Genomic DNA, 25,158 nt, shown 5'->3' with positions numbered 1-25,158 from the left:
CCTGCGGGGTAAGACAAACCTGAGTATAATCCCTGACTCCCCCATCCACTCACTGGGTAAGCCTGGGCAAGTCATTACCCCCTTCAAACGCGTCAGTTTCTCTGTCTGGAGATGGAGATGGTAAGGGAGAGAGCTGGCAGAATCGGGGGAGGACAGAAACCCAGCACAGAGCAGAGTCCCAAACTCCCGCCTGCAGGCCAAACCCGGCTGCCACCTGTTTTTGTATGACCTATGAGCTAAAAATGGATTTTATATTTTTAAATGGTTGGGGGGAAATCAAAAGGTGAGTGTGATTTTATGACATCCAAGATGATATGAAATTCAAATTTCAGTGACCTTAAGTAAAGTTTTATTGCACAGTTACACCCATTCTTTTATATATTGTCTAGGGTTGTCGCCTTTGTACTACAGCAACAAGGTTCAGTGGCTGTGACAGAGATTGTATGTGGCATTTGATGTCTAAAATACTATGTGGCCTAATTTTATGGAAAAAGTTTACTGACCCTTGCCACAGGTTTAACCCTTTGCACTCGGATGTCGAGTGTGACTCGACACAGCAAAAATTATAGAGATTATAATTATTCTTTGAATGTATCAATAATTTGAAATACTAAAAAATCCAAATAAATAAGTTTGTATGAAAAGAAACTCCAGTTTTTTATTCTACTGCCATGCTTTGTAAAATCTGGGGTATTTAAAAAATTAAATCCGGAGTAGAATAAAGGAATCAAGAAAAAAGCAAGCGAGTGCAAAGGGTTAAGAGTGCAAACTGGCTGGGTGTGGTGGCTCACGCCTGTAATCTCAGCTCGCTGGGAGACCAGGGCGGGAGGATTGCTTGAGGTCAGGAGTTGGAGAGCAGCAGTGAGCTCATGGGTCATCAGGGCTCATGACAACCTCAAACTCAAGAGTTTGACCCCATCTCTACCAAAGAGTGAGAGTGAGACCCCATCTCTACCAAAAATAGAAAAACTAGTTGGGTGTGGTGGTGCGCACCTGTAGTCCCAGCTACTTGGGAGGCTGAGGCAGGAGGATTGCTTGAGCCCAGGAGTTTGAGGTTGTCATGAGCCCTGATGATACCACTGCACTCTAGCTCGGGGGACAGAGCAAGAAGACACTGCCTCAAATAAAACAAAACAAAACAAAAATATAAAAAGAGTGCTAACTACTTGAGTTCAAATTTCTGTTCTGTCACTGATTTTGTGAAGTTGAGACGGTCAGGTAATTCATATGTGCCTCAATTTCTTCTTCTGTAAAATGAGGATAGCCATTGTTATCATAGTCTGTTTTGAGGACTAAATGAGTTAATATCTGCAAAGCACCAGACCAATGTCCGCACACAGTGTGTGGCAAATAAATAACTGAGGTTGTATATGTGAACAATTAAGCATTTATCTTGCGTTTGGATTTGGTTGGAAGAAAACCAGAAGGAATGGTGGCTGTGTCTCTGGTACTGGGCGACTTTTTTTTTTTTTTTTTGGTCAAACACTTGTGGCAGTGATGTCAGGTGCTCAGATGTCAGGTGGTGGGATGTGCTGAGGGTGCGCAGCCGGAGAGCAGGACCTGAGGAAGGACAGAACTGGATGCCCAGAGGTCAAGGCACTGACTAGAGGGTCATTTGGAGGGTACACCTAATAAGTGTGTTAAGGAAGCAGTTTGCTTCCTTGTTTTGTTTTGCTTTTTGCTGCTGTTGAAGAATAAAAAAAAAAAAAAAAAAGAATGAGAAGCCCGGCCGGGCACAGTGGCTCACGCCTGTGATCCTAGCACTCTGGGAGGCCCAGGCGGGCGGACCGCTCAAGGTCAGGAGTTCGAGACCAGCCTGAGCAAGAGCGAGACCGCATCTCTACTAAAAATAGAAAGAAATTAATTGGCCAACTAAAAATATATAGAAAAAAAATTAGCCAAGCATGGTGTCGCCAGCTACTCAGGAGGCTGAGACAGGAGGATCATTTGAGCCCAGGAGTTTGAAGTTGCTGTGAGTTAGGCTGACGCCACGGCACTCACTCTAGCCTGGGCAACAAAGTGAGACTCTGTCTCACAAACAAAACAAAAAAAACAACAACAAAAAAAACGAAGAGTGAGAGCTGACTTCTAATCTCCTCCTTGGGCATCCACCTCCCCAAGAGGACAGGATTTTGGCCTCATGGAGTTTTGAAAAGGAGTTAAAGTAGAGGCAGTTCTGCCAAGGTGGGAGAGGGGTTGGAACACCTGAGGTGACTGGGGAGAGGTGACTGAGTAGCAGCATGTGTGACATTCACTTAAATGCCACCAAAGCGAACGCAACCTTGGGCTGCATTAACAGAAGTAGGTCTTGCAGGAGGAGGAAGGTGATGTCTTCCCCTTTACTCTGGCAGCCCATGTCCTATTCTGGGCGATGTAAGAGGGATGTGGACTCATTGGTGGTATCTCCAGACCTCCTCAGCGGTTGCTTTGCCACCCTCATCATCCCTGAGCCTCAGGAGCAGCTAATGAATGCCAGCAGCTCCTGCCTTCCAAACATTCTCAACTATGCAGAACCCTCCCAACTCTCCCCTGGCCAAAGGGTGCCTGGAGGACGGGTCTGACTGCAGGTCAGGAATTCTATTTTATCAGCAGCTACAAAAACATTAACCTAATCCCTAGGGGCAAAGTTTAGCCTGTTTGGCAACTCCGGGGGCACCTGGTCTCAGGAGATCCAGTGTCCCCAGTGGTCCTGGAGATGGGGTGGCCCATCTCAAGTTGTCCAGGCCCCCCCAAGTGGCTCCAGCCTGATTTCCCACCCTCATCTCCCGTCACTCCCCCTTACACACATATATATCTCAGTCACAGGAGAGCACAGTCCAACTTTTTAAAAAAAACACATACTGCATCAGTTACCTTTGGGTTACCAGGGGCAGCATGCCAACACAGACTGGGTTTGACCAAAAAAGGGAGGTTTATTGGCTCATGTGACCGCAGTGTACAGGGTTTTCTGGCCTCGGGCCCAGTTGGGTCCAGCAGCTCAGGACCTCTCTACGTCCATCTCTCGTGTTAGCTTCATTCTCAGACCAGCTTTTCCCCAGGAAGCGGCAAAACGGTTGCTGAAATCTCCAGACTCAAATTTTTTCTTCACTGATAAAACGAAACAGACCCCGCTCCTAGGCTGGGAAACTCCGTCCCCGAACCATGCAGACAGCCGGCCTGAGGGCCAGTCGATGCCTGAGGAGGGCGGAGCAGAAAGACAGAAAGAACCTGAGCCCTTGGTTATGACATGGAGCCACAGGATTAACCAGCCCTGAGGCCATCCTACTTTGGGGCTTCTTATTGATGTGGCAGGATAAATTTCACTTATTTTTTAGGCCAATTGCAGTGGAGTCCTCTCTAAATTGAGTGACTCAGATAGGCGTCATTGACTGACAGAGTCCCTGAGGGGAGAGGTTAGCGTCAATGCCAGCTATTGAGGCTCTAGGAAAACCACATCTCCACTCTGAGCTTTGGTTCAGAAGGAAGTATAGAATGGCGGCAAAAGGATGAGTGTCATAGACTTGTAATCGCTTACTGGCTCTGTGCCCTTGAACACATTGAATCTCCTCTTTAGGCCTCAGTTTCCTCATCTGTGAAATGGGAAGACCGACTCATCACACTTCATCAGGTTGTTGTGAGGACTGAGGCCGTGCGTAGGGTATCTGACCCACAATTACAGTATAATGAGTATGTACAGAAGCATAACTTTTATCTGTGCGCCACTGGGCCAGGACCTCAATTGATGTCCACACAATGACTGATAAAATGGTTAAACTTTATCAGGACTTCCTGAGAAGCTTTTTGGGAAATACAGGGTCTTGGACTCCATCCATGGAGATCACGATTGAATAGATCTGAGATGGGTTTTGTGTATTAGGTCACTCTCAGGAGTAACTAGCAGAAACCCATGTAAAGCCAAACTGGCCAAAGCACAAAAAAAAAACCAAAAAAAAGGAATGTATTGACCCATGTACCTGAATAGCCCAGGTGATCATAGCCCGGGCCACCCACGGCTGGATCCAGGTGCTCATAACATGTCACCAGAGGTGTCTGCCTGTCTGCTTTTGTCTCTCTTTTGTCTCTCTCTGTGTGTCATGCTCTCTTTCTTTCTCTCTCTTTCTTCATCTCCCTCTCTCTCTGTCCCTCTGTCTCCTCCTCTCTGTCTCAGTCCTTGTTGTGGTACCGCTCTGTGTTGGCGTCATTCTTAGCCAGCAGTTCCCAGCTGACAGCTACCAGCCTAGGGTCTCCGAGAAAACAGCACCTCTCTTCCTCTACAGCCCTGACAAAACCCCGGGGGCTGCCACTCCAGCCTAGCTTGGGCCCCTGGACCCAAGATCAGTCTGTCTGTGATTAGCCAGGCCTGGGAACATGCTTGCCCCTGGAGTTCCAAGGGTGCCGTGTGGGGCGGGGACGGCTCTCTAAGGGAACACAGGGCCTATGCTCTGGAGAAGAGGAAATGGGTGCTGAGCAGGCAAAATGCTACGTGGCTCAGAATCTGTACTTCTTACCAAGCCACCCAATTAATTCTGATTCACAGGCAAGATTGAGAACGGCTGCTGGATAGATCACTGGTTTTAGGACTCACTGGAGCCATGGAATTCCTTTCTTTCTAGGAAATCTTAAACAGGAGTAAATAAACTGGACTCAAAGATAGACCTGCACTGATAGAGAGAGGGCGTTGGGGGCCTCCCATCATCTCCCAGGCAGCCCCGAGGCACCCCACAGGCTCCCCGGGCTGCCTTTACTAGCCTCTGGTTCCATTGCTCTCCAGGCCCCTGTGGCCCTGACTCTGTAACCCGCACTGGGTGCAGCGGGCAGGAGTGGGGGCTCAGAGAGCTCCGCTGACGCCGGCCCCCTCCAGCCCCTGCCCCCGCCTTGGAAGGCAGAGCCAGAGCAGTTAACAGGGACAGGAGAAGCCGGTGGCTGGCTTAGGAGGTGCGTCAGACATGCCACCTCGGATGCTTCTGCATTTGAAAGCCTATCCTGGCCCGAGGCCAAACGCATCGTGGCTCTGCAGAGCCGCTGGGCCCTGGGCTGCGTGGGCGTTGATGGCCTGCCCGTCTGCCAGGATGGCGGGGCTGGTGGGGATGGCGGGAGCTGCCTCAGCCGTGGCGGAGGGAGATGCTGCAGGAACGGGAACACACTGGCTGGGGAGGCGAGGTGGAGGATGAAGTCAATTTCACACTTTATTAGTCAGTTCAGGCCGATCGAGGCCACCCAGGAACTGGGCTGGGGCCCCCACGCTCCCCTCTCCATTCGCCAGCAAGAAAGCGCCTGTCTCTCCCGAAAGGCTTCTTGTCCATGGAGCAGTGTTTCTTGCTACTCAGAACCCCCCGCAGCAGCGTTCAAACGAGGAGAGGGATCCCTTCGATTCTGTAAGAGGACGCTGCCATTGACAAAGGCCTGGGAGAAGTGAGCAGATGGCGGTGGCGCTGGGGAGTTGAGCCCTGTTTTCCGATTCGTTCGTTCATTCCTCCGTGGCCCATGCAACAGATGCGTCCGTGAGCCTACTGTGTGCCAGCAAACCGAGCTTGGTGCCAAATACAAAAAATAAACACGCAATGGAACCCTCATTGGTGCATTTGTTCGTTTATTCAACAGCTTTTCACGGAGCACCTGCCATGTTATCAGGCACGGTGTTGTGTTCCGGGGACGCAGTGTGGCCGGACAGACACGGCCCCTGCCCTCAGGGAGCTGGCCCAGTGGAAGAGACTCACAAGGGGAAAAGGAAATTTCAACAGAGAGGGGAGAGGACCCGAGGGGGTACATACAGAAAGAGCACCTGAACCATGCAGGGAAGACTTCCTGGAGGAAGGGACATGTCACTGAGGGCTGAAGGATGGCTTGGAAGGGGTGGGGGGAGTGGGGAAGAGGGAAGAGTGTGTGCAGAGGAGGCCAGAGAGGGTAACGGAGAAGATTCAGCTCATCCAGAGCATAGATTTCGGGGGGTGGGGGACAGGATAAACAGGGGCCAGGCCACCAAGGCTCAGAAGGAGTGACACAGTGAGGTCTGTGTTTCTGAAAGCTGCCCCTGGTACGGCCTTGTAAGAAAAGAGGGGGGCAGGAGGAACTGGAAGCAGGAGCTGCATGCACAGGCTCCTGTGGGATGGGAGGTGAGTGCTCAGGGAACCCCAACCCCAACCCCAGCTCCATTTTACAGAAGAGGAAGCTGAGGCTCAGAAAAGGTAGAGAACTTTCCCAAAGTCACACCATTCTGCCTCTTGAGGGCCTGGGGTCAGCATCCCAGGGTTGAGCCAGCCTTTCTGCTGAATCTGCTCTACCCCATTGCCACTCAGGACCTGCTCGGTTGCAAGAGTCAGTGACCCCAGGTAGTGGTCAAGTGCTCCGGCAGCCTGTGTTTGAATCCCAGCCCTGCTGCCTAGTGTCTGTCTGTGTGACCTTGGGCATATTATTTAAATTCTCTGTTCCTTGGTTCTTCCTCTGTGGAGGGAATGGCAGTGACACCCTCTCAGAGCCATTGTGAGGTAGTGGCACAAAGGAGGCTGTGCATCCACTGCGCTTGGCCCAGAGCCTGGCGCGCAGAAATGCTCAAGAAATGCTGACTCTTATTTCCATGCAAAAGGGGAATTTATTGGTGCCTGTAAACAAACTACAGAAAAGACAGGGGGTGGAGCTGAGCTCGGGTCACTGAACTATGGGACTTAAATGCTATCAGAGGTGTCTGCTGGTCCAGCTGTGTCTCTCTCTTCTGTCTCTGTTCCTCTCATTCTCTACGTCTCTCACAATCTCACTCTCTCCCTGTCTGTCTCACTGTCTTGTTCTCTCTACAACTTGTTTTCTCTTTGTTTCTGTCTCTCATTCTCTGTTGCTGTCTCATGCTCTCTCTCTGTCACTTTGTCTTCCTTGTGCCCCCTCTCTCCCTCCACTATGTCATCTTCTCTCTTCTTCTCTTCACATGCCAGCTTCACTCTCTTGGGCCCATGTCCCCAGGATGTGAGACCTCGGGCTTCAAGTAGGGTGGCCGTATGAAATACAGGGCACCTAGTGGAATTGGAATTTCAGATAAACAATGGATAATTTTTTAATATAAATGTATCCCCCAAATTATTTGAATTTAGCATTGAATAGGAAGGATAAAGTCCCTACTTTTGAGAGCTTACTGTCTAACGGGCCAATCAGACAATAAACAAATGATAAATAAACAGGAAAATGGCCGGGCGCGGTGGCTCACGCCTGTAATCCTAGTACTCTGGAAGGCCGAGGCGAAGCAGGCGGATCGCTCAAGGTCAGGAGTTTGAAACCAGCCTGAGCAAGAGCAAGACTCCGTCTCTACAAAGAATTAAAAAAATTAGCCAGGTGTGGTGGCTGGCGGGCACCTGTAGTCCCAGCTACTCAAGAGGCTGAGGCAGGAGGATTGCTTGAACCCTGGAGTTTGAGGTTGCTGTGAGCTATGATGATGCCACTGCACTCCAGCTTCGGTGGCAGAGCAAGACCCTGTCTCAAAAAAAACCAAAAAACCCAAACCAAAAAAAACAAAACAAAACAAAACAAAACACACACACAAAAAAAACAAACAAAAATCAATATCCAATTTAATTTAAAATAATGTATTAGATGCGTATTGTAATGCATTAAGAAAAACGAAATGCATATCTTTACAACACAAACTACAGAGAGTAAACCTGGACAAAGTGTTTTTGGTTGGTAGCTGTGATTCTCATCATGGGCGTGGGGGACACATGCCTCCCAAGGGGAGTGCCACACCCTGGAGTCTCTGCCTGAGAGGTGTCTCGGGGTGTGGGGTGTGAAGGGGAAAGGGATGGATGTTGAGATTTTTCCAATTGCGTGTGTGTGTGTGTGTGTGTGTGTGTGTGTGTGTGTGTGTGATTGTGTTGGTATTTTTATTTTATGGTTGCTATTCTGACCCATGTCTTTTTTTGGTGGGGGAAAGGTGAGAAAATTTTGAAATAAAAACATTTAGAAATTTGAAAAAAAAATCAAAACACAAAAAAGTAGGGGAAAGGTGTCCTCAAACACACAGGCCAATCAGCAGCTGCTCCCTCAGCAGGGTGGGACAGCGTCCGGAGCCCCAAGCGATTCAAGATGGCGGACTCCGATCACCAGATTATCTGAGGACATGGTCACGGCTACATTCCCAGGGGAACAACCTTTGGCCTCTTAAGACATCTACTTGCTTTCGGTCTTGAAAGAGCTCAGGCAGTGCTGGGGTATTTTTCAGAGTTGCAGGCGGTGAAAGGTCAGGGACACAGGTGACGACGGGAAAGGCTGAGGCAGAGGGAGTGCTAGCCAGGTCGCCGCCTGCAAAGCTTGGAAGGAACGCTGGGCGTGGGGGGGGACAAGATTGGCTTGTGTGACCAAGGCTCAAGTTGTCATTAAGCACTTGTAGGTACCAGATACGGTACCAAACACTGGCGTCCTTTATCCCATTTCAACATCCCAACAACCCTTTGAGGTGAGACTATTTCCTGGTTTACCCACAAAGAGGAAAGTGAGGTTTTAGCAAGATTAGGCAACTTGTTTCAGCGAGGCCACACAGCTGGTAAGTGTGGGGACAGGATTTGAACTCGGGCCCGTTGTTGGGCAGTTGGGTTCCCACCACCACCACCTCTCTGTCCCCAGACCCTCTCCAAGCCCAGCCACACCTGGCTCCCTAGACCACCCTGTCCTCAGCTGGGCTCAATATGAGGTCCCTTGTGCTGATAGCTGGACCCCAGCCTTGTCCCCAGTTCTCATTCCTGCCTCCTGCTACGATCTCTGAATCTGTAATGGGCCTGATCCCAGAGTCCCCAGAGCTTTGTACTTGAACCCTAACCCAAAGATTGGAACCCTGCTGTCTGATCTCTGACCTGGCTTTGACCTCTGTCCTGCCTGGACACTAGGAGGTGCCTGTCCCCAAGTGTCCCACTGGGGCTCCAACTGCCTGCTGGACACCTGCTGCCTCCCTGCGTCCCTGGGAACTGAGCCCTGGGATAGCTGTGCCCTCCCAAGCTCACCACCCCTTCACCTGACTCGACCCTCTTCGAGCCCTGGCAACTGGATCCGTGTCCCCAGCCCCAGCCCTGCCCCAGGGGAGAGGTCCGAGGCTCAATCCCAACTGCTTGTCCTGTGACACACCTACAGAATGAGGCCCACGGCGGCTGGCTGCTGCTGAGATTTGTATTTGGCCTTTTAAGCTTGCAGCTCTTGGGAGCTTCCTATGTGCCAGGCACCGGATTAATCATGAAAAGTGGATTCCCGCATGTAAGCCTCAAACAGTCCTGTGGGTGGTGAATAGAAGCCGCAGTTATTGCTGTCAATGCGTTAGTCTATCCCCACACCACAGGCTCCCCTGATATGTGTCCAGGAGCCCCGAGACCCCAGAATCGAGACCAGCAGCCTCTTCCCTGGCCAGAATCATGACCCCCTTCCCGTCTCCCTGACCTGGGGCTCGCTGCCAGGGACAGAGCTGCTAGGCACCAGGGCTGGAAAATCTCGTCCCCCTCCCCCTGCCCCAGGGCCATAGGGCCTGGCCCGTGCCCACAGCCTGGCTCTGCTCTGACACAGTGGCCCGTGGATTTCCTCTGTCTGCTCTGGGCCCTGCAGTAGTAGCCTCAGCCGGCCAAGACTGGGGCGGCTCAGCTGACTCCCACGGCCATTGATCCTGGAGCCTGACCCATGAGCTCCCTGTGGTTGAAGACACTTCCAAGAGCTCCGTGTTGGGAGAGCTGACAGTCCCCTGACCCAGGGAAGGTGCAGGCAGACCTAGTGATGGTCCCCAGTGTGCTCCAAGGGCTGGGCAGCCTGAGGGGCAGAGGTACCCAGGAGCCCTGCAGAACCAAGACGCAGCCCCTGCCTGCACCCCTGGCTCCTGAGTGTGTATCAGCCCCTGTCCAGTCAGAAAGCAGAAACCACGCTATGCATCTGAACAGAAGGAATTTAACATAGGGAGTTGGTTACACAGGTGAAAGAAGATCTGAGAAGCACCCCAGAGATGGGCAAAAAGACACTACAACCCCTAGGAGGGAGGGACATAGAGAAAAGGCAGTAGTGGTAGTGCCCAGCGCCTGGGGCCACCTGATGGGACCCTGGGAGCACGGCCAGATCCGTGTGATGGGACCTGGGACGATGAGGGAGGGGCCGTCCAGCGGGGGCCGGAGCCACAGAGGAGACCAGCCCTGGCAGAGGTGCTGCCCAGAGCACACAGGAGGGGAAGCCTCAGTGTCTCCCACCTGCCAGAGCCTCCCGGGGGCCCAAACTACCAGGGAGCCAGCTGCAAAGGAGCCTGGGAAATACAGTTCCCTGCAGTTGGAGCAGAGCGGCGCGGGGAACAAATGTGACAGCAAGCAAGCCAATGGCCCTCCTCTGGAGACATGGGCGGCTCAGGAGGGGCAGTTGCTACTCTACCTTCCTCTGGCCCAGCCCTCCTGGTGTCCAAGTCTGTCCCAAACCCGCAGTCACTGTTCAGAGCTCAGTTTCCACTCACAGGCCCCAAGGATGCCAGGACCCTGAGAACCGATGACAGGCACACAGGCCAGAGATGGGGAACCCAGAAGCACCCTGGGATGTTCTGGAAACAAGGGGGGCTACCTCAGACCTCCAGTGATTAACCAAACACCAGCGGCTGGTGCCCTGAGCCCAGCCTACGAGGCTTGTGAGTCAGCACGAGGACAAGCTCGGTCTGCCCCTTTTCCTTTTACTCCCTAATCCTCTATTGGAGCCTCTTGCAAGGAATCTTGGGCCCCAAAGCTGCTGGGTCCCCTGGGAACACTCGGGAGGATGCTCCCGGCTGCCCTGGGCCTAGGACGACAGGAGCTGCTCCAGCAGCAGCCGGCAAGCCTGATGACTGGCTGATTCCCTGTCTTGTCCTTGTCCGGATGAGGCGGGTGACAGAAAGTGCCACAGCTGGAGAGACACAGGAGAGAGTCCAGGCCCATGCATGCCCATGGCCACTGCCCCAGACCGGCAGCCCCGGGATAGGAGAGGAAGGCAGGTCCCAGGAATGCCTTTGGGCGCGGCAGCAGCCCCTGAGTGAAGAGCTGTGCCCAAGCCCAGGCAAGCCCTCGGGACCCAGGGCTGCCTCCACACAGGGGAGAGTCCAGGCCTTGTCACTATGCCACATACGGGCGGCAGATGGGCCCTGCAAACCTCCAGATGTCATGCACTCTTCTGAAGTCCCCATAATAATGAGCACCGATGAGCCAGGTGCTTGGCTACCTGATTTTATATCAGTATCTCATTTAATCACCAAAGAGCCTTGCGAGAGAGGTACTTCGAGGATCCTCGCTGGTGGGTCAGAAAAGATGACCAACGATCTAATAAAAGCTTGAAGACAGCAACAATAGCAAAACAACAATAGCAATGCTTCTTCGAGCTCTAAGGAGGGGAGATTAATGTCTGACGAAGTAACGAGGAACGTGAGGACACATGAAGGCATTTCGCAGGAACTGTAAAGACAGGAAACGAATGCTCCAGGGAAAACTCTCTACCCCCAACAGTCAACCCACTCTCAGGCAGAAGGTGCAGAGGGTGCCTGCTGCGGACCCCGTAATCTCCACCCAGAATATTTCACATGCAGAAGTAAATAAAGACAAACAAATAAGCAAAAACTCTGGCTCGTCTTGAAAAATCAGAACTCTGGCACCGCGGGGCTCTCATTCTGACGTGGCAGCAGCTGACCGGAGCCACGAAGCGGCAGCTCCTTAGACGGAGTGTCTGCTCCAACGCAGTCCCCACCACTCCCTGATGTCTCTCACTCGAGGCGCCTCCCGTTCCCACCACCTGCCACCACCCCACGGGCGCCTCCCGCCGTCCCTCAGCTGCTTGGAAGAGCCCTGCTGCCTCCTGGTGGTCACAGGGCGCACACACAGCAGCGACGCCCGGTTCTCCGTCACCCACGGCAGGGACACCTCCCTCCACCAGCTTCACCCTGACTGTCTCATGCCATCCTCTTACCAGCCCTGCGAGGTCAGGAAGCGTGGTGCCCTTCTCGCAAATGAGAACTTGCTGAAAACAAACCACAAGGTTAAGCGCGTGGATTTTTCAGGACCCCAGACGTTGCCCGGAGCGCAATCCAGCGCTCTCCTCACCCCGGGTCCGGAGTGCCTTAGGCTCTGCCCAGCCACCACAGGCCCTAAAATGACTCTTCCACGTCAGAGGTGAGGCCCCGGAGGAGGGAGCCAGGGCTCCCTGAACTAAGCCCAATCTCTGCCATGCGTGCTTCTGGGCCCAGGTGGGGAGGACAGGGCGGGCTGGGAACATCGCCCAACTCCTCCATGATGGAAACCGTGGTAAACGATTTTGGTCAAGTAGGCCAAGGTGGTCAAGCAGGCCTTGGACTCAGGTTTTCTATGGCCAAGAGCTGAGCATTTTTCCTCCCACCACCTGCCTCCCAGGCCTGAGAAGGCATCTGTCCCCCCCGCTTTTTTTTTAAATTTTTAATTAGTTTCCCTACTAATTGACACTGAATTTTTGTTGTTGTTGTTTTTTGTTTTGTTTTGTTTCTGAGACAGAGTCTCACTTTGCTGCCCAGGCTAGAGTGAGTGTCGTGGTGTCAGCCTGGCTCACAGCAACCTCAAACTCCTGGGCTCAAGCAATCCTGTTACCTCGGCCTCCCGAGTGGCTGGGACTACAGGCATGTGCCACCATGCCTGGCTAATTTTTTCTATATATATTAGTTGGCCAACTAATTTCTTTCTATTTATAGTAGAGATGGGAGTCTCCCTCTTCCTCAGGCTGGTTTCGAACTCCTGACCTCGAGGAATCCGCCAGCCTCGGCCTCCCAGAGTGCTAGGATTACAGGCGTGAGCCACCGCACCTGGCCTGTCCTTTTTGCTTTCCCCAAAACTGTGTATCTCACAAGGCCAAGTGCCTGCCACACCTCCTCTGGGAAACTGCCCCTGCCCACCTTGGCCTGCCCAGATCTCACCCTCAGCAGAACACCCACAAGCCTGGCCCGTAGCACCCGGCTGGGGCGGAGGACATCCTTCCTCACAGGCCAGACAACTGCTTGATGCTGGTACCCTCCGGCCAGCCGGGGACTCCTTGAAGGCAGGGCTTTGCTCTCCCATCTCTCGGATGTTCTCAGCAATGTGTATTGAACATCTATTACTCAAGCCTCGTGGCAGAGGCTCAGGGAGACTCCAGCACGAATCACGGCTTCCTACCCTCGCAGAGCACGCAGTCGCCTGTGGGCACACGAGGCCTGCCGCCAGAGCCTAGGGGTCTCCTAAGATACCCCCCAAACATGTCACTCCTCTGCCTCAAACCCTTTAGGGGCTCCCATTACCTTCAGAATAAAACCCAAGGCTACTCCCTGTGCCGACCTCTCCAACTGCACCTGCTAACACCCCCGTACATGCCCTGTGTTTTCGCTCTACAGCATCTCAGCTCCCTGACATGCCACACTCGTCACGTCTGGGCCTCTGCAGGTGCCCGCCCTGCCGCCTAATCCCAGCCACCCTCTGGGCCTCAGCTTGGATATCACTTCTTCCAGGAAGCCTTCCTTGGCCACCAAGTCTGACGCAGAGGCAGGCCCCATGCCTGGGCCGGCATGGCACCTGCTACTGCCCCATCCTGGCACCTAGGCCACGTGTAAGTGACAGCTGACTTGTCTGGCTCCCTCACCAGACGGTGGGCTCTGGGAGGACAGGGCCTCATTGGTCTGGCTTCTTCCTGCATTCTCAGCAGCAAAGGCCAGCTCCTGGAGGCACGAAGGGTGTGTGCACTTGTTAAATGAACACAGGAGTGAACAAGGTGCCACTTTGACATATATAGCAAGTGACCAGCGAACCAATGACATGCTGGGGCATCTGACTACCCAACAGTTGGATCACACGAATGCCAGCGACATTTACATCTTTGAAATCCTTTATTTCCAGCAGTTCACATCAGTTTCTCACTGAGCCAGAATTCATTTGTTTTTCTTTTGATACTGTAATCTTGTCCTCCTATCGAAAACTGAGTCGGGGCCCAAAGAGTTTAAGAGGTCTCACTCCATTGCAGGAAGCAAGGGGTACCCTTGCGAATCAGTCTCCCACTCCTGGAAGTCTTGCTCAGCTCACAGGCAAATATCTGAGCAAGTTTAGTACGTGGCAGCCCAACAGTGAAATCAGTAGGACACAGTATGACGGTTCTAGGCATTTGGAGGGGAAAAGGCACATTATAGAGTCCCCTGGAGAAAAACAGGCACTCTCCAGCTTCTCAATATGCATTTTCCCACCCCTCGGTGACTTTTAATCTTATCCCCTGGTCTATGAGAAACCATAGCCCATGTGCTACTGAATACGTTTTTATTTTCCCTTCATGAGATAGACTTGGTTCCAAGTATGTTTCATTTCCCTCCCTGATGCCTTCAAGACATCCAATTTTGTTCAGGTCCCTTTTAATGGCACTTAATAAATATACATTCTGGGACCTGACAGAACAGGCTGTTCCTTTTCAAGCTGCCTCTGAAGCCGCCTGTCTGAAACAGCTAGTGCAAAGCTCTGCTAGGCACGTGCTAGCTGAGAGCTCACGGCCACCTCTGCCCCCAGCTCCACCTGTCCTCCACTGTGTTTCCAGGGCAGAGGTCTTCCACCACCCTGGCTACACTGCAGAAACACCTGGGGAGCTTTCTGCATTTCTGAGGTCCGAGCCAGATCCCGGACTAATTTCATCAGAATCTCTGGGTGCGGGGGACGCTGGCTTGTGCCATAGCTGCAAGCTGCCCAGGTAACTCCAGCGAACAGCCACACTGAGAACCTCTGAGCTAGAAGCACGCAACGGGCTCTCAGCAAGTATCTGCGGAGCCCACAAGCGGATTTCCTATTTTATTATCTGTTCCCCTGTGCTTCTATTTTTATCAGAAATCTGAGCAGGAAAGAGAAAGGAGAATGAGTCAAGAGCATCCTATAAAATGAATTTGGTGCTGAGAAAGGCATCGTGGGGGCAGAGTTTCTCCCGCATTACGCAGAGTCTTCGTGCTTTAGCAAGCCCAGAGGAGGCATGTTACCGACCGTCTGACACAGACGTGTATATATATTTCTTAAAAGCTCTTCAAAAACCAGAGCTCATAGCTTTAGGCACTATAGTTAGAACACAGAAGTGTTCCTGGAAATAAATCTAAACTGCCACCTGTTTTGCATACACTCTACCTTGGGCTTGTTCCAAACTGTGTAAGTTGTAGAGAGACCACACTGGATTGCCTTTGCCCCTTTCTGTGAATCTCACAATTTATCTTTGCCCAAAGCGACAGCCCAGAGATGACGATCCCGCAGGGACTGCGCCCAGCATGGCCCCACTGCGCCGGTCCTCCTTGCAAACAGGAACAGTCTCTGGGGCCTCCAACTTGCAGGTTCTGGAGAGGGATGACTCACTCACCCAGTTTAAGAGACTGGCCAGCTAGAGAGCAGTGTTGAGAGGGACCCCGAGGTAGATCCTGGGGGACAGGAAAAGACGCCATGTTGGTCAGCGGTGCGTGCTGCCACGGACACAGGCGTGGGGAGTGGCCACGGGGACGCTTGCGCTGGCCAGCCCTGCCAGCTGGAGGCTGGGGCCCTCCTGAGACGCCGACGGCGTTTACACTGGCATCACGCTTTGCAGTTTACAAGGAGCCTCCGCATGGTAGGCTTCACATCATTCTCACCGCAACCTGCGAGCTGGAACTTTCTGGATGGGAAAATTGAGGTTGTGCCCTATGTCTAAGGTCCCACGGCCAACTGGCATCACATCTGCCACCTCCTCCTGGCCCTCAGAGGCACCCTGAACCCACTGGGGGCCGCCCCTGGCTCCCCTTCTACCCAGAAACAGGAAAGCAAGCCACTGCCTAACCGCCCCACCCGCCAGGGCTTTAGTCACCGGCTTCGTGGTTTCCTCCATGATTTGCATAGCCCTTTGTCCCTGGTCCAGAGGAAACAGCCAGCGGCCTCACACACCCTCCCTGACACACCGTCAAAGTCCCCTCTTCCCTGGAGCAGCCTCTGAATGTGCCCGCACATATTCCAGAGCTGAGACTGGGCCACGCCCATTCCCAGGCCCAGCCAGGAGTCTCCTGGGAGCCTCTCCGCTGCCTGGCGCAAGACGCTTCGCTGCCCACGGTCACTCAGCTCCCAGCATGGGGACATCAAAGCCGGCGGGTCAGTCCAGGGTCTTCTCCTGACCCCGCACGCAGGAAGTGAACTGGGCTCCCCAGCGCCCCTCCCCGCAGCCGCACAGCACGGGCTCGCGTTCACCCCGCTACCCGCCCCCACGGGCGGGCGGGCCCAGAGGGAGGCACAGTACGTGTGTGGCCGTAGTGTGGCCTGCCGTCCAGCGTGTTGCGGCCCTGGGCTGGAGTGGCTTCTTCGTAAAGCAGACACAATGCGCGGTCCTGGCCGGAGCCTTCTGTGCCCACCTACGCCGCCAAGCGCCTTGAGAGTCCCCACCCACCTCTTCTGGCCGCCTTCTGGCTGCCTTCACCCACCTGGCCCACTCTTCCCTCCCACCACCACTTTTCTTTGCTTCTTCTCCCTCCGGGGTCCCAGGCTCTGAGCCCCCATCCCTCGGCAATGCGGGCTGCAGGGAGGGCCCCTAAGACGGCAGACTCCAGCCCCACGGAGCTGGGCTGGGGGCCCTGGCCAGGAAGCCAGAAGGCACGTAGCCCCTCTGTCCGTTCACTTCCACCAGGCTCCACTCCGGGTTCCCCTTCTTGTCCTGCGCCTCCAGCACGCTCACCGGCTGGCCTGCCTGCAGGCTCACTTCATGGCTGCTTCTGGCCTCAAAGGCGTACGCTGCCACCACCTGAAACACACGGGCAACGGACGACACGGGAATGGTCACTGGTGGGCAGACAGACAAACTCAACCCGGAGAGGCCGCTGGGCATTCATCACCTCCCAAGTCCATCCTTTGTGCTAAGGACAATGGCTACATCTGCCGGCACCACAGCTAATGCTTGCCATGTGACTGCTCTGTTCCAGCACTTTCCTGGGTTTTGGTTTTCACAACAATGCTATCCTTCTAATTGCCTCATTTTTCAGATAAGGAAACTGAGGATCAGAGAAGTTAAGGAACTTATTCAAAATCACACAGCAGCGAAGCTAGGCCTGTCTGCCCTCAGAACAGGTGCTCTCGATCCACTGCTGCAGCTCCCCACCCCTCTCCAGACCTAAGGGTTCCATCCGCCCAGGCCAGAGTCCCAGCTTGGAACAGAGACAGGAGTTTGGGAGACTTGGCTACTTTTTTAGGGGCAAGTGCTTACTGGAGAAAAAAATTGGAGGGGAGGGCATTTATTAGGCTAATATTTAACCTCTCGGGGCATCAGTTTCCTCATATGCAAAACGGAAGCAATGATCTCCTCCCCCTGGGTCACTGAGGGAATGTAATGAAGGAAGGCGTGCCTAGGACTCCACAGGGCCTTTGCACGTGCCAGAGCTCTTCCCAGCTGTGCCCCAGAGCAGCCCCTTTATCCAGTTAATGCCTTCTCACCTTTCCCAGCTGAGAAAAAGCATCCTTCTTCTCAGCAAAACCTTTCCTGGACTTCTCCACACCTAGGGCGCCGGCACTTATCTCTGCTGCTAACTTCACAGTTATTCGGGCAGTTATTTTATTAATCACTGCTTTCCCCACCCCAGATCACAAGTCTGAGGAAGGCAAAGCCCATGGTTTACTTTTGTTCATCATTGTGTCTCTCGCCTAGCACGGCGCCTGGCAGATGCTGCGTGAATGCGTGAACGAATGCATGAATGAATGGGCGACCGAGTCCCGCTTGCCCTGCAGATGGGGGGCGAGGGGTTAGCTCTCTGGGGCTGCTGTGCAGGGTGGAGGCCACTTTTCCCGGGTCCCTCCCCCTGGCCAGGACACCGGCGTGGACACTGACAGAGGCCCCAGCCTCACAGAGTGGCCCCTGCAGATGGGAGGAGCACAGATGTTGACAGAGGAGGAAGACCCAGTGCAGGTGGCCGAGGGGAGGCCAGTCCAGAGCCCCTCCCAGACTCACCTGGGTCGTGGTGGGGACAGAGGGCACTGGGGCCGGCGTGGGCTCTGGTGTTAGACGTCGGGAGTCCTCGTGTGGCCTCGCCAGCCCTCTGAGCTCCTCTTCACTGGGGGCCATGCGGTACGGCTGCAGTTTCCCAGCCGACACATACCCCCGATGTCCTAGGGGACAAGCAGAAAGTTACCGGGCCACAGGCCATCTTCCTGTCCCTGTTAGTGGTGGAGAAAGTCAGTGGCTATGAATGCCCCCAACACAGCTTCTCAGCACCCAAGAGGACCTGGAAAGGTCATCTAGGAACCTCAGCCCCCTGCCTCTGCACACACCATTTCTAGCTTCTGCTTGCACACCCCCAGTGACAGGGGGCTCATTCCTTACTTGGCAGCCCGCTCCATTTGATCAGCTCTGACAGAGATTAAAAAGTTCATCCTTGGTCTAGCATGGAAACTGCCTTCCTGGTTGCTGGCACCACGGACTCCCACACCCCTCTGGTGGCCGCCCAGAGCCAAGCCACTTCCTCTCCCCAGGACTGCCTTTCCCAGGAGGCAGAGAGAGCCTTCTCCCTCCCACGCAGCCCCAGGTCCTCCTCCCGTGGCAGCTACTCCAGTGCTGTCACTTCCCCAGGGCTTGCTAGGTGCCAGCGCCCCGGCACTTGATTATCTAGTCCTCACAGGTTGGTATCATTATCTGCATTTTACGGTGAGCCAGCCAAGCTCAGAGAAGCTCCGTGAACTCCCAAGATCACACGGTAAAGTGGCAGAGTTGGAATCCAAACCCAACCCGCTTGGCCCCGGGGCCTTGCTTGCTACCCATTCCTTTGTTCCCGGCTTCGGTCAGGAGAGTGCTGCTTCCTGGTTTCCATCTGATTTGTACCACCTTCTTAAGTTTTTTCATTGACTCACTTCTTAAAACTTGGTCTTGTACTATACAATTCTATGATTTTAATCATGGGCTTGTGGACTAGTTATATATTTTTCCAAGAAAAGTTAAAATACTGAAGTAACAATGATCATAAACTGTCTGTCTGAAGGGGGAGACCTATCTGTGGATCCCCCCACAGTAGTCCCGGGCAACCCTCACCTGGGGGGCACGTGCCCCTCTTTGGAAGACTCTCTGCTGGGCCGTCTTTTCCCGGGTTCGTGGTGCCACTTGCCTCCAGCCTGGTGGCTCTGGGGCACCCAGACCTGAGCAGCACACCCCACGGCCACGACCAGTGCAGAGGAGGCAGGATAATCACCTCCCTCATTCTGTACATCAGACTTCTGTCATGTAGCCTAGACCTCAGCACTCCCCTGTGCGTGTCCCCATCTCGCAGGGGCTGCTGGGTTCTCTCCATCTAGCTCTGCCCACCTTGATAGCCCGTGAGGCCCCTGGGGCAGGCCCTCACCTAATGTGCACGGCACCCAGCACGCTGTAGGTGCTTGCTGATGGACCTTGCAATGAAAGACTGAATTCCTCCTGCTGGTGTTTCGTGCTCCACTGAGTCGCCCTAAGCTGACTGTGCCCCTGCATTTGTCACCTGTGCTCTTTCCCATCCTGGATCTGCACAGCCAGACTTTGGTCCACAAGGGGGCCTGTGTCTCCCCACTGGCTTTCCTCCCAGAAAGAGAGGAAGGGCCCGCAAAGGCCCACGTACATACCCCCAGTGTCCACCAGCCAGCGGCCGCTGTTGCCTTTGGTGTCCTTGCTTTGAAGAAGGGCCACGATCTGGCCCCGCAGCAGTGTCAGGTCCAGAGTCCCAGCCCCACTGATGTTGCTTGTCACCTGATACAGCTTCCCGGGGCCATAGCTGCTCAGGAGAGCCTGCACCTGGCGTTCAGACCCTGGAAGGAGTGGCTGGGGAGAGGAGGGACAGGGACAGACACAGGTGCGTGAATAAACGCGTCCAAGCTCACATCCTGGGAGCCAGGAGCACTGGGCCTGATCCCAGCTCCACCACCCGAGGGCCCGTCCCCATCAGGGCAATGGTGCCGTCACCAGGAGGTGGCTGGCTCTTAGCATCCAACGGCATTTCAGAAGAAACTTCTAACTTCAGGAACTCTCTAAAATTCTAATTTAAGCTCTGAAATTTCTCGGTTATCCCACTCCTAGGATTGAGCCCTTATTTCTGCCCATACATCAAGCTCAGTCATCCCCCAGGAAAATGGCCCTACAGGTCTTCCAGCCCATGAGACCGGGAGCCTCGCGTGAGCACCAGGCCCTATTCAAGTGGCATCTTAAACAGCCGGCCCAGGGCCAGGGGAGGGGAAGTTATCTTTGATCCCATGAGTTTTCAGTCCACAAGTATTTGCAGAGCATCTACCGTTTACAAGGCACTGCCGGAAGCCTTGTGAACAGTGCAGCAGAAACACAGGGACAGTCTTGCCCAGAGGGAAAGTGCCATCCAGGTGGGGGAAGTGAGGCGATGGCACTCTCAGCTCATCCAAAAATCTCCTGGCATTTCCTGTTTTTCCATTCCGTGATGCTGCCTCCAGCGAAAGAAAGCATCAACAAGAAGAGACTCAGGGGTGGTTGTCCCCTTTTTGTAAAACCAATGACTAAATATGTTAAATATATATTCACATATGCATACACACGCACTATGTCCTACGTGGGGGCGGGTGTTGGTGCCAGGAGTAGCAGAGGTGCCCTCCAGGGACATTTGAGCACAGACACTGGCATCCCCACCCCATGGGTATGTTGAGTCAGGATTAAGAACGAGGAGAGCCCGCTGTTTCGAAGCCAGTGCTTAAAGGGAAGTGTAGACACGGGCAGCTTCTTTTCAGAACAGCGGTACTGGGCTCGTGTCCTTCAGGAGGGCGGCGTGGCGCACACAGGCCTGCCCCCTCCAGCCCGACCTGCCCCACCTGTGTGCAGAACAGCAGCGCCCCTGGGGGGCCCCGGGAAGGGCGCATAGCGACATCACCAGGACTGCTCCTGTCCTGGGGGCCACCTCACTTCCGGGTTCTGCGCCCTCAGCCAAACACAGCTGGAGGGTTGTGTGTGTGGAGGGGGAGGCTGGGAGAGCCCTGTCTCCCTGCCAAAGCGCAACGCTCACTGGGATCACCGACGCTTCCATTCGTTTCTTCCTTCCTGCCTTTCTGTGTCTTCCCACTATTCTCCAATAAGCTTGCATTGCTTTCCCAGTTTAAAGACAAGTGTTATTTTATCTTGTTTTAAGTAGAAAGAGAGAGCAGTTTCCCACGGTGCACTCAAGAGGCCGCTCTGTTCTTCACTGTCTGCACCATTTCTCTTTCCCTGCGACACAGGCACCCCGGGAGACGGCTGCTGGGCGCAGCTCTCCGTGTGGGTTAGGAGGCGGGGACAGCTGTGGCCGGGGAGGAGTCAGCCTCCCAGCTATAGCGGACATTAGTCCCTGATGGCCTTTGTGTTCTCTGCACCTTGGCCAGGTGCGAAGGCCGCCTGTGTCTGCCCCGCTGGGCTCCTTCTCTGGTTCCTCTGTGTTCCTGGGGCCCCTTCTCCCTCTGGGGAATACTGGGGCTGTCTTGGTTTTCTCAAATCCAGGTTCTGTCAGAGTCTGGGAGCTCCTTCCTCCTACAGATGCTTCACTTGCTCCACGACACGGACTACCTGGGTGTACTCTGCACGTGACTGGAAGGTGCCCTTTCCTTACATTATAGAGGAGAATATTTTTTAAAACATTTTTTTTTTTAGAGACAGTTCTCATTCCGTCATCCGGGCAGGAGTGCAGTGGCGCAATCCTAGCTCACTGAAACCTCAAATTCCTGGGCTCAAGTGATCCTCCCACCTCAGCCACCCAAAGAGCTGGGATTATAGGCATGAGCCTCTGCACTCAGCCTAGAGGAAAATACTTAAAAACAAACAAACAAACAAACAAACAAGCATTTGCCCAGCCAGAGATTGTAAACCATCACGCAGCTGAAACACTGTCCTTTTCGATCAAAAAATATCATAGCAAAAACGGAATTTGAATGACTTCTTATTGAGACATTTTGTTCATCTTGAATGCTGGTACTGAAGCTGGTATTAGAAGATAAGGAGGGAAAAGGATACATTTTGATAACAAATTTGAAGAAGTTCCAGGTTTTTGGATGTTAATCCTTCTTGCCCATTATTGTGTCTAATGTTACTTAATATTAAAATATTTGGGGACCACGTGGGGTGGCTCATGCCTGTAACCCCAGCACTTTGGGAGTCTGAGGCAGGAGGATCGCTTGAGGCCAGGAGCTTGATACCAGCCTGGGCAATATAGCAAGATCCCATCTCTATCGATAATGTAAAAACTAGCCAGGCATGGCGGCCTGCACCTGTAGTCCCCACTACTTGGGAGGCTGAGGCAGGAGGATCGTTTGAGCCCAGGAGTCAGAGGTTGCAGTGAGTTATGATGAGCCGTTGCACTCTAGCCTGGGTGACAGCCAGACTCTGTCTCAAAAAAAAAAAAAAGCGTGGGTTTTCTTATTCTTGACGCAAGAGTTCTGTGCTGCTCTTCTGCTGGCTGGCCATGCAGAGCGTGTGTGCGTGTGGGAGTATGTTCCCCGGCTCCCGCGGGCTCACAGAGAGGATGAAGAGAGAGGAAGAGAAAATATTTCCACGGGTGACAGAAAACACTGGGGAAAGGAAGAGGAGAGGGAAGATTGAGCCTCACCCACTGGCAGGTGAAGAACTGGGCAGCCTTTAGCAGGGAGGGAGGGCCGCTTACCTGCATGGTGGGAGGTGGCGGCACTTTCTCGAAGGTCTCTTGAAAGGAGCGGAGCTGGTTACTGCTCTGGCCTAGCGCGTCCTCCACCAGCTTCCTGAAGGCCGGCTCGGAGAAATGGTGGTGGGGCAGCTAGGTGGCAACAGGCACTGTCAAGAGAGCCCCCTTTGGGAGAGAGGGGACGGGGAGGCCTGGCCGCCCACACTCCAGCCCCTGCTGTGGTCAGGTGCACCTTTTTGTCACAGTCAGCTACTGCATTGCCTGCCTCCCAGCCCACTCTCCTTTAAGAAAGTATCCCTCTGTGAGGGTCCAGTCGCACTGCCCGCCGTGGTGCCGGGCCGCAGGAGGGGTGGTCGGGGCTCCTTCCTCCCACCCGCAGTGACGGCCCAGGGACGGACACGCACTGAGCAAGGCCAGCTGGAATCCTCCACCAGACTCAGTGTGTCAGGCTGGGAATGGGAGGGTGCTCTTGCTTTGCACTATGGGATGTGAAGGTACGTGCTTGTTTGTTTGTTTGTTTTTGAGACAGAGTCTTGCTTTGTTGCCCAGGCTAGAGTGAGTGCCGTGGCCTCAGCCTAGCTCACGGCAACCTCAAACTCCTGGGCTCAAGCGATCCTCCTGGCTCAGCCTCCCAAGTAGCTGGGACTACAGGCATGTGCCACCATGCCCAGGTAATTTTTTTTTTCTATATATATTAGTTGGCCAATTAATTTCTTTCTATTTATAGTAGAGACGGGGTCTCGCTCTTGCTCAGGCTGGTCTCGAACTCCTGACCTGGAGCAATCCTCCCGACTCGGCCTCCCAGAGTGCTAGGATTACAGGCGTGAGCCACCGCGCCCGGCCAGGACGTGAAGGCATGTGCTTGGAGGTGTCCGCAGGCATCTCTGCCATCTGCCTGAGAATAACGCCAACCCAAGGCGGGAAATGCGCACAGTCCCAGCCCTGCTGCCCGAGGAGAGACACCTTCACGGTGTCACCGGCAGCCCGCGCAGGCTCTGGGAGGGGTCCGCGGAAGAGCATCCTCAGGGCTGCCGGAGGGCGGAGGCTACCGAGAAGGATTGATTCTCCCCCCCAGGGCACGGGGATCCTGAGAGCCTTGTTCAGAGACTCAGTCATGTGTCACCTACTTGGGAAGCTCCCACTATACAGCCAGACACCAGGAAAGGCCTGGGGGACGAAAGGGGCATTCCAGGCGAGGAAGGGCCTGTGCAAAGGGAACGCAGCTGTGCTGCGGGGGAGGGCTGCAGGCGTGGAGTGGGGCTGTGGGTGGGGAAGGTGACAGGTGGGGAAGGCAAACCTCAGACAATTTTCATGCAAAGAATGGGATGGGGAAAGCTGAGCTGGGCACCATGAAACACAGGAGACAGAGCGTGGCATGAGGAGTATTGAAATTGCTCTCGAGGTGGGAACCACGAGCCGCTCGGCTCTGATGCTGACATTAGAGAGCAAGATCTGGAAGCAGCTGGGCATTCTTTCCTGTATCAACTCCAGTCTTCAAATTCCAAAATCCAAGTTTGTATTTGGAGGTTTGTCCAAACCTCTTTGGAACCTGTTAATGCTATCAGCCGACAGCTCGCTTTACAGGCTCTTGAACATTGTGGCTCAGAGCCCAGGCTCTAGAGTTGAACTGTGAGAGTTCAAAGCTTGCTACTAGCTGCGCAGCCTTAGGCAAACTACTTAACCTCTCTGTGCCTCGGCTTCTTTATTTTTGAAATGAGGATAATAGTAACTCCTACTCTGTAGGGCTGTTGTGAGGATGAAATGAGCCAACGCATGGAAAGTGCTCCAAACAGGTATACAATATCTGGGGTTCGTGAGAAGTAGCTGCTAGAAGTAGTAATAGCAGTAGTAACACCCGCTTGAGACATTTACTCCTGACTGTGTAGAGGGACTTTCTGTCTCTGTCACCAACTTCCAATACACTCCAGGGACTGGTCGCAACTTCTGTCATTTTCCCAGTAAAACAACTTCTGCTTCTGAGTCCGAGTTTGATCATTGCTTTCATGGTCTGACTCCAGTAATGGAGAGAGAATAGGCACAGAGAGATCTAGAAGGCCTCCACTGCCTCCTCCTAAGTGCTGATGGCCTGTCTGGAAGGTCCCGCACCCCCCTCCCTCCCGGCCTCTGCGAACAGCTGGCTGAAGGGGCTGCAAGGCCTGGCCCGGCTATTCCCCGGAGGCACCCCAGTCCCAGCGGCCTTACCTGGGCCGTGCTGCTCTCTGCCCTCTGCAGCACCTGCTTTGCGAGGTCCCTCTGCAGGGCCACGAACGTGCGCAGGACCTGGCCCAGCCACCGCATGACCAGCTGGTTAAACTGCGGGAGCTCGGCCACCAGCAGGGAGTTGAGCGCCTGGTACGTGTGCCGGGTGGCCTCCTCCTCGTAGGTCACGCTGCCCACCTCCAGCAGCTTCTCTTCCACCCGCTCGAAGTCCAGGAGCTTGTCCAGACGCTTCCTGATGAGGTTCCGGGGGCCGGCGAGGGCTCCGGCCAGGCTGCACAGCGGCCGCCACACCAGGCCTTCCAGCCGCTGCTTCTGCAGGGAGGGATGAGCTTGGCGGCGGGGAAAGCAGGTGGCGGAGGGCAGGGGCTGGGAGAAGGGGATCTGGAGGCAGGCGG

At 54.1% G+C, this 25,158-nt stretch overlaps 1 protein-coding gene across 4 annotated transcripts in view; it reads right to left on the bottom strand.

Moving 5' to 3' along the window:
- Positions 1–13,788: 13,788 nt before the first annotated feature.
- ARHGEF37 (Rho guanine nucleotide exchange factor 37) overlaps positions 13,789–25,158 on the bottom strand; it is a 50,756-nt gene continuing 39,386 nt past the window's right edge. For all 4 annotated transcript variants that reach the window (XM_012741608.3, XM_012741611.3, XM_012741610.2 and 1 more), the window contains 5 exons: positions 24,746–25,075; positions 22,547–22,675; positions 19,527–19,722; positions 17,893–18,050; positions 13,789–16,695 (listed from right to left, as the gene is read on the bottom strand). In XM_012741608.3, coding sequence (XP_012597062.2) covers positions 16,486–16,695; positions 17,893–18,050; positions 19,527–19,722; positions 22,547–22,675; positions 24,746–25,075 — 1,023 coding nt within the window. In that variant the 3' untranslated portion in view covers positions 13,789–16,485. The remainder of the gene's footprint in view (positions 16,696–17,892; positions 18,051–19,526; positions 19,723–22,546; positions 22,676–24,745; positions 25,076–25,158) is intronic.

This window comes from Microcebus murinus, chromosome 21, assembly GCF_040939455.1.
Source record: "Microcebus murinus isolate Inina chromosome 21, M.murinus_Inina_mat1.0, whole genome shotgun sequence".
Classification (NCBI taxonomy): Eukaryota; Metazoa; Chordata; class Mammalia; order Primates; family Cheirogaleidae; genus Microcebus; species Microcebus murinus.
Note: the sequence above shows the minus strand (reverse complement) of the source record. Positions and strands in the feature narration are given on the sequence as shown.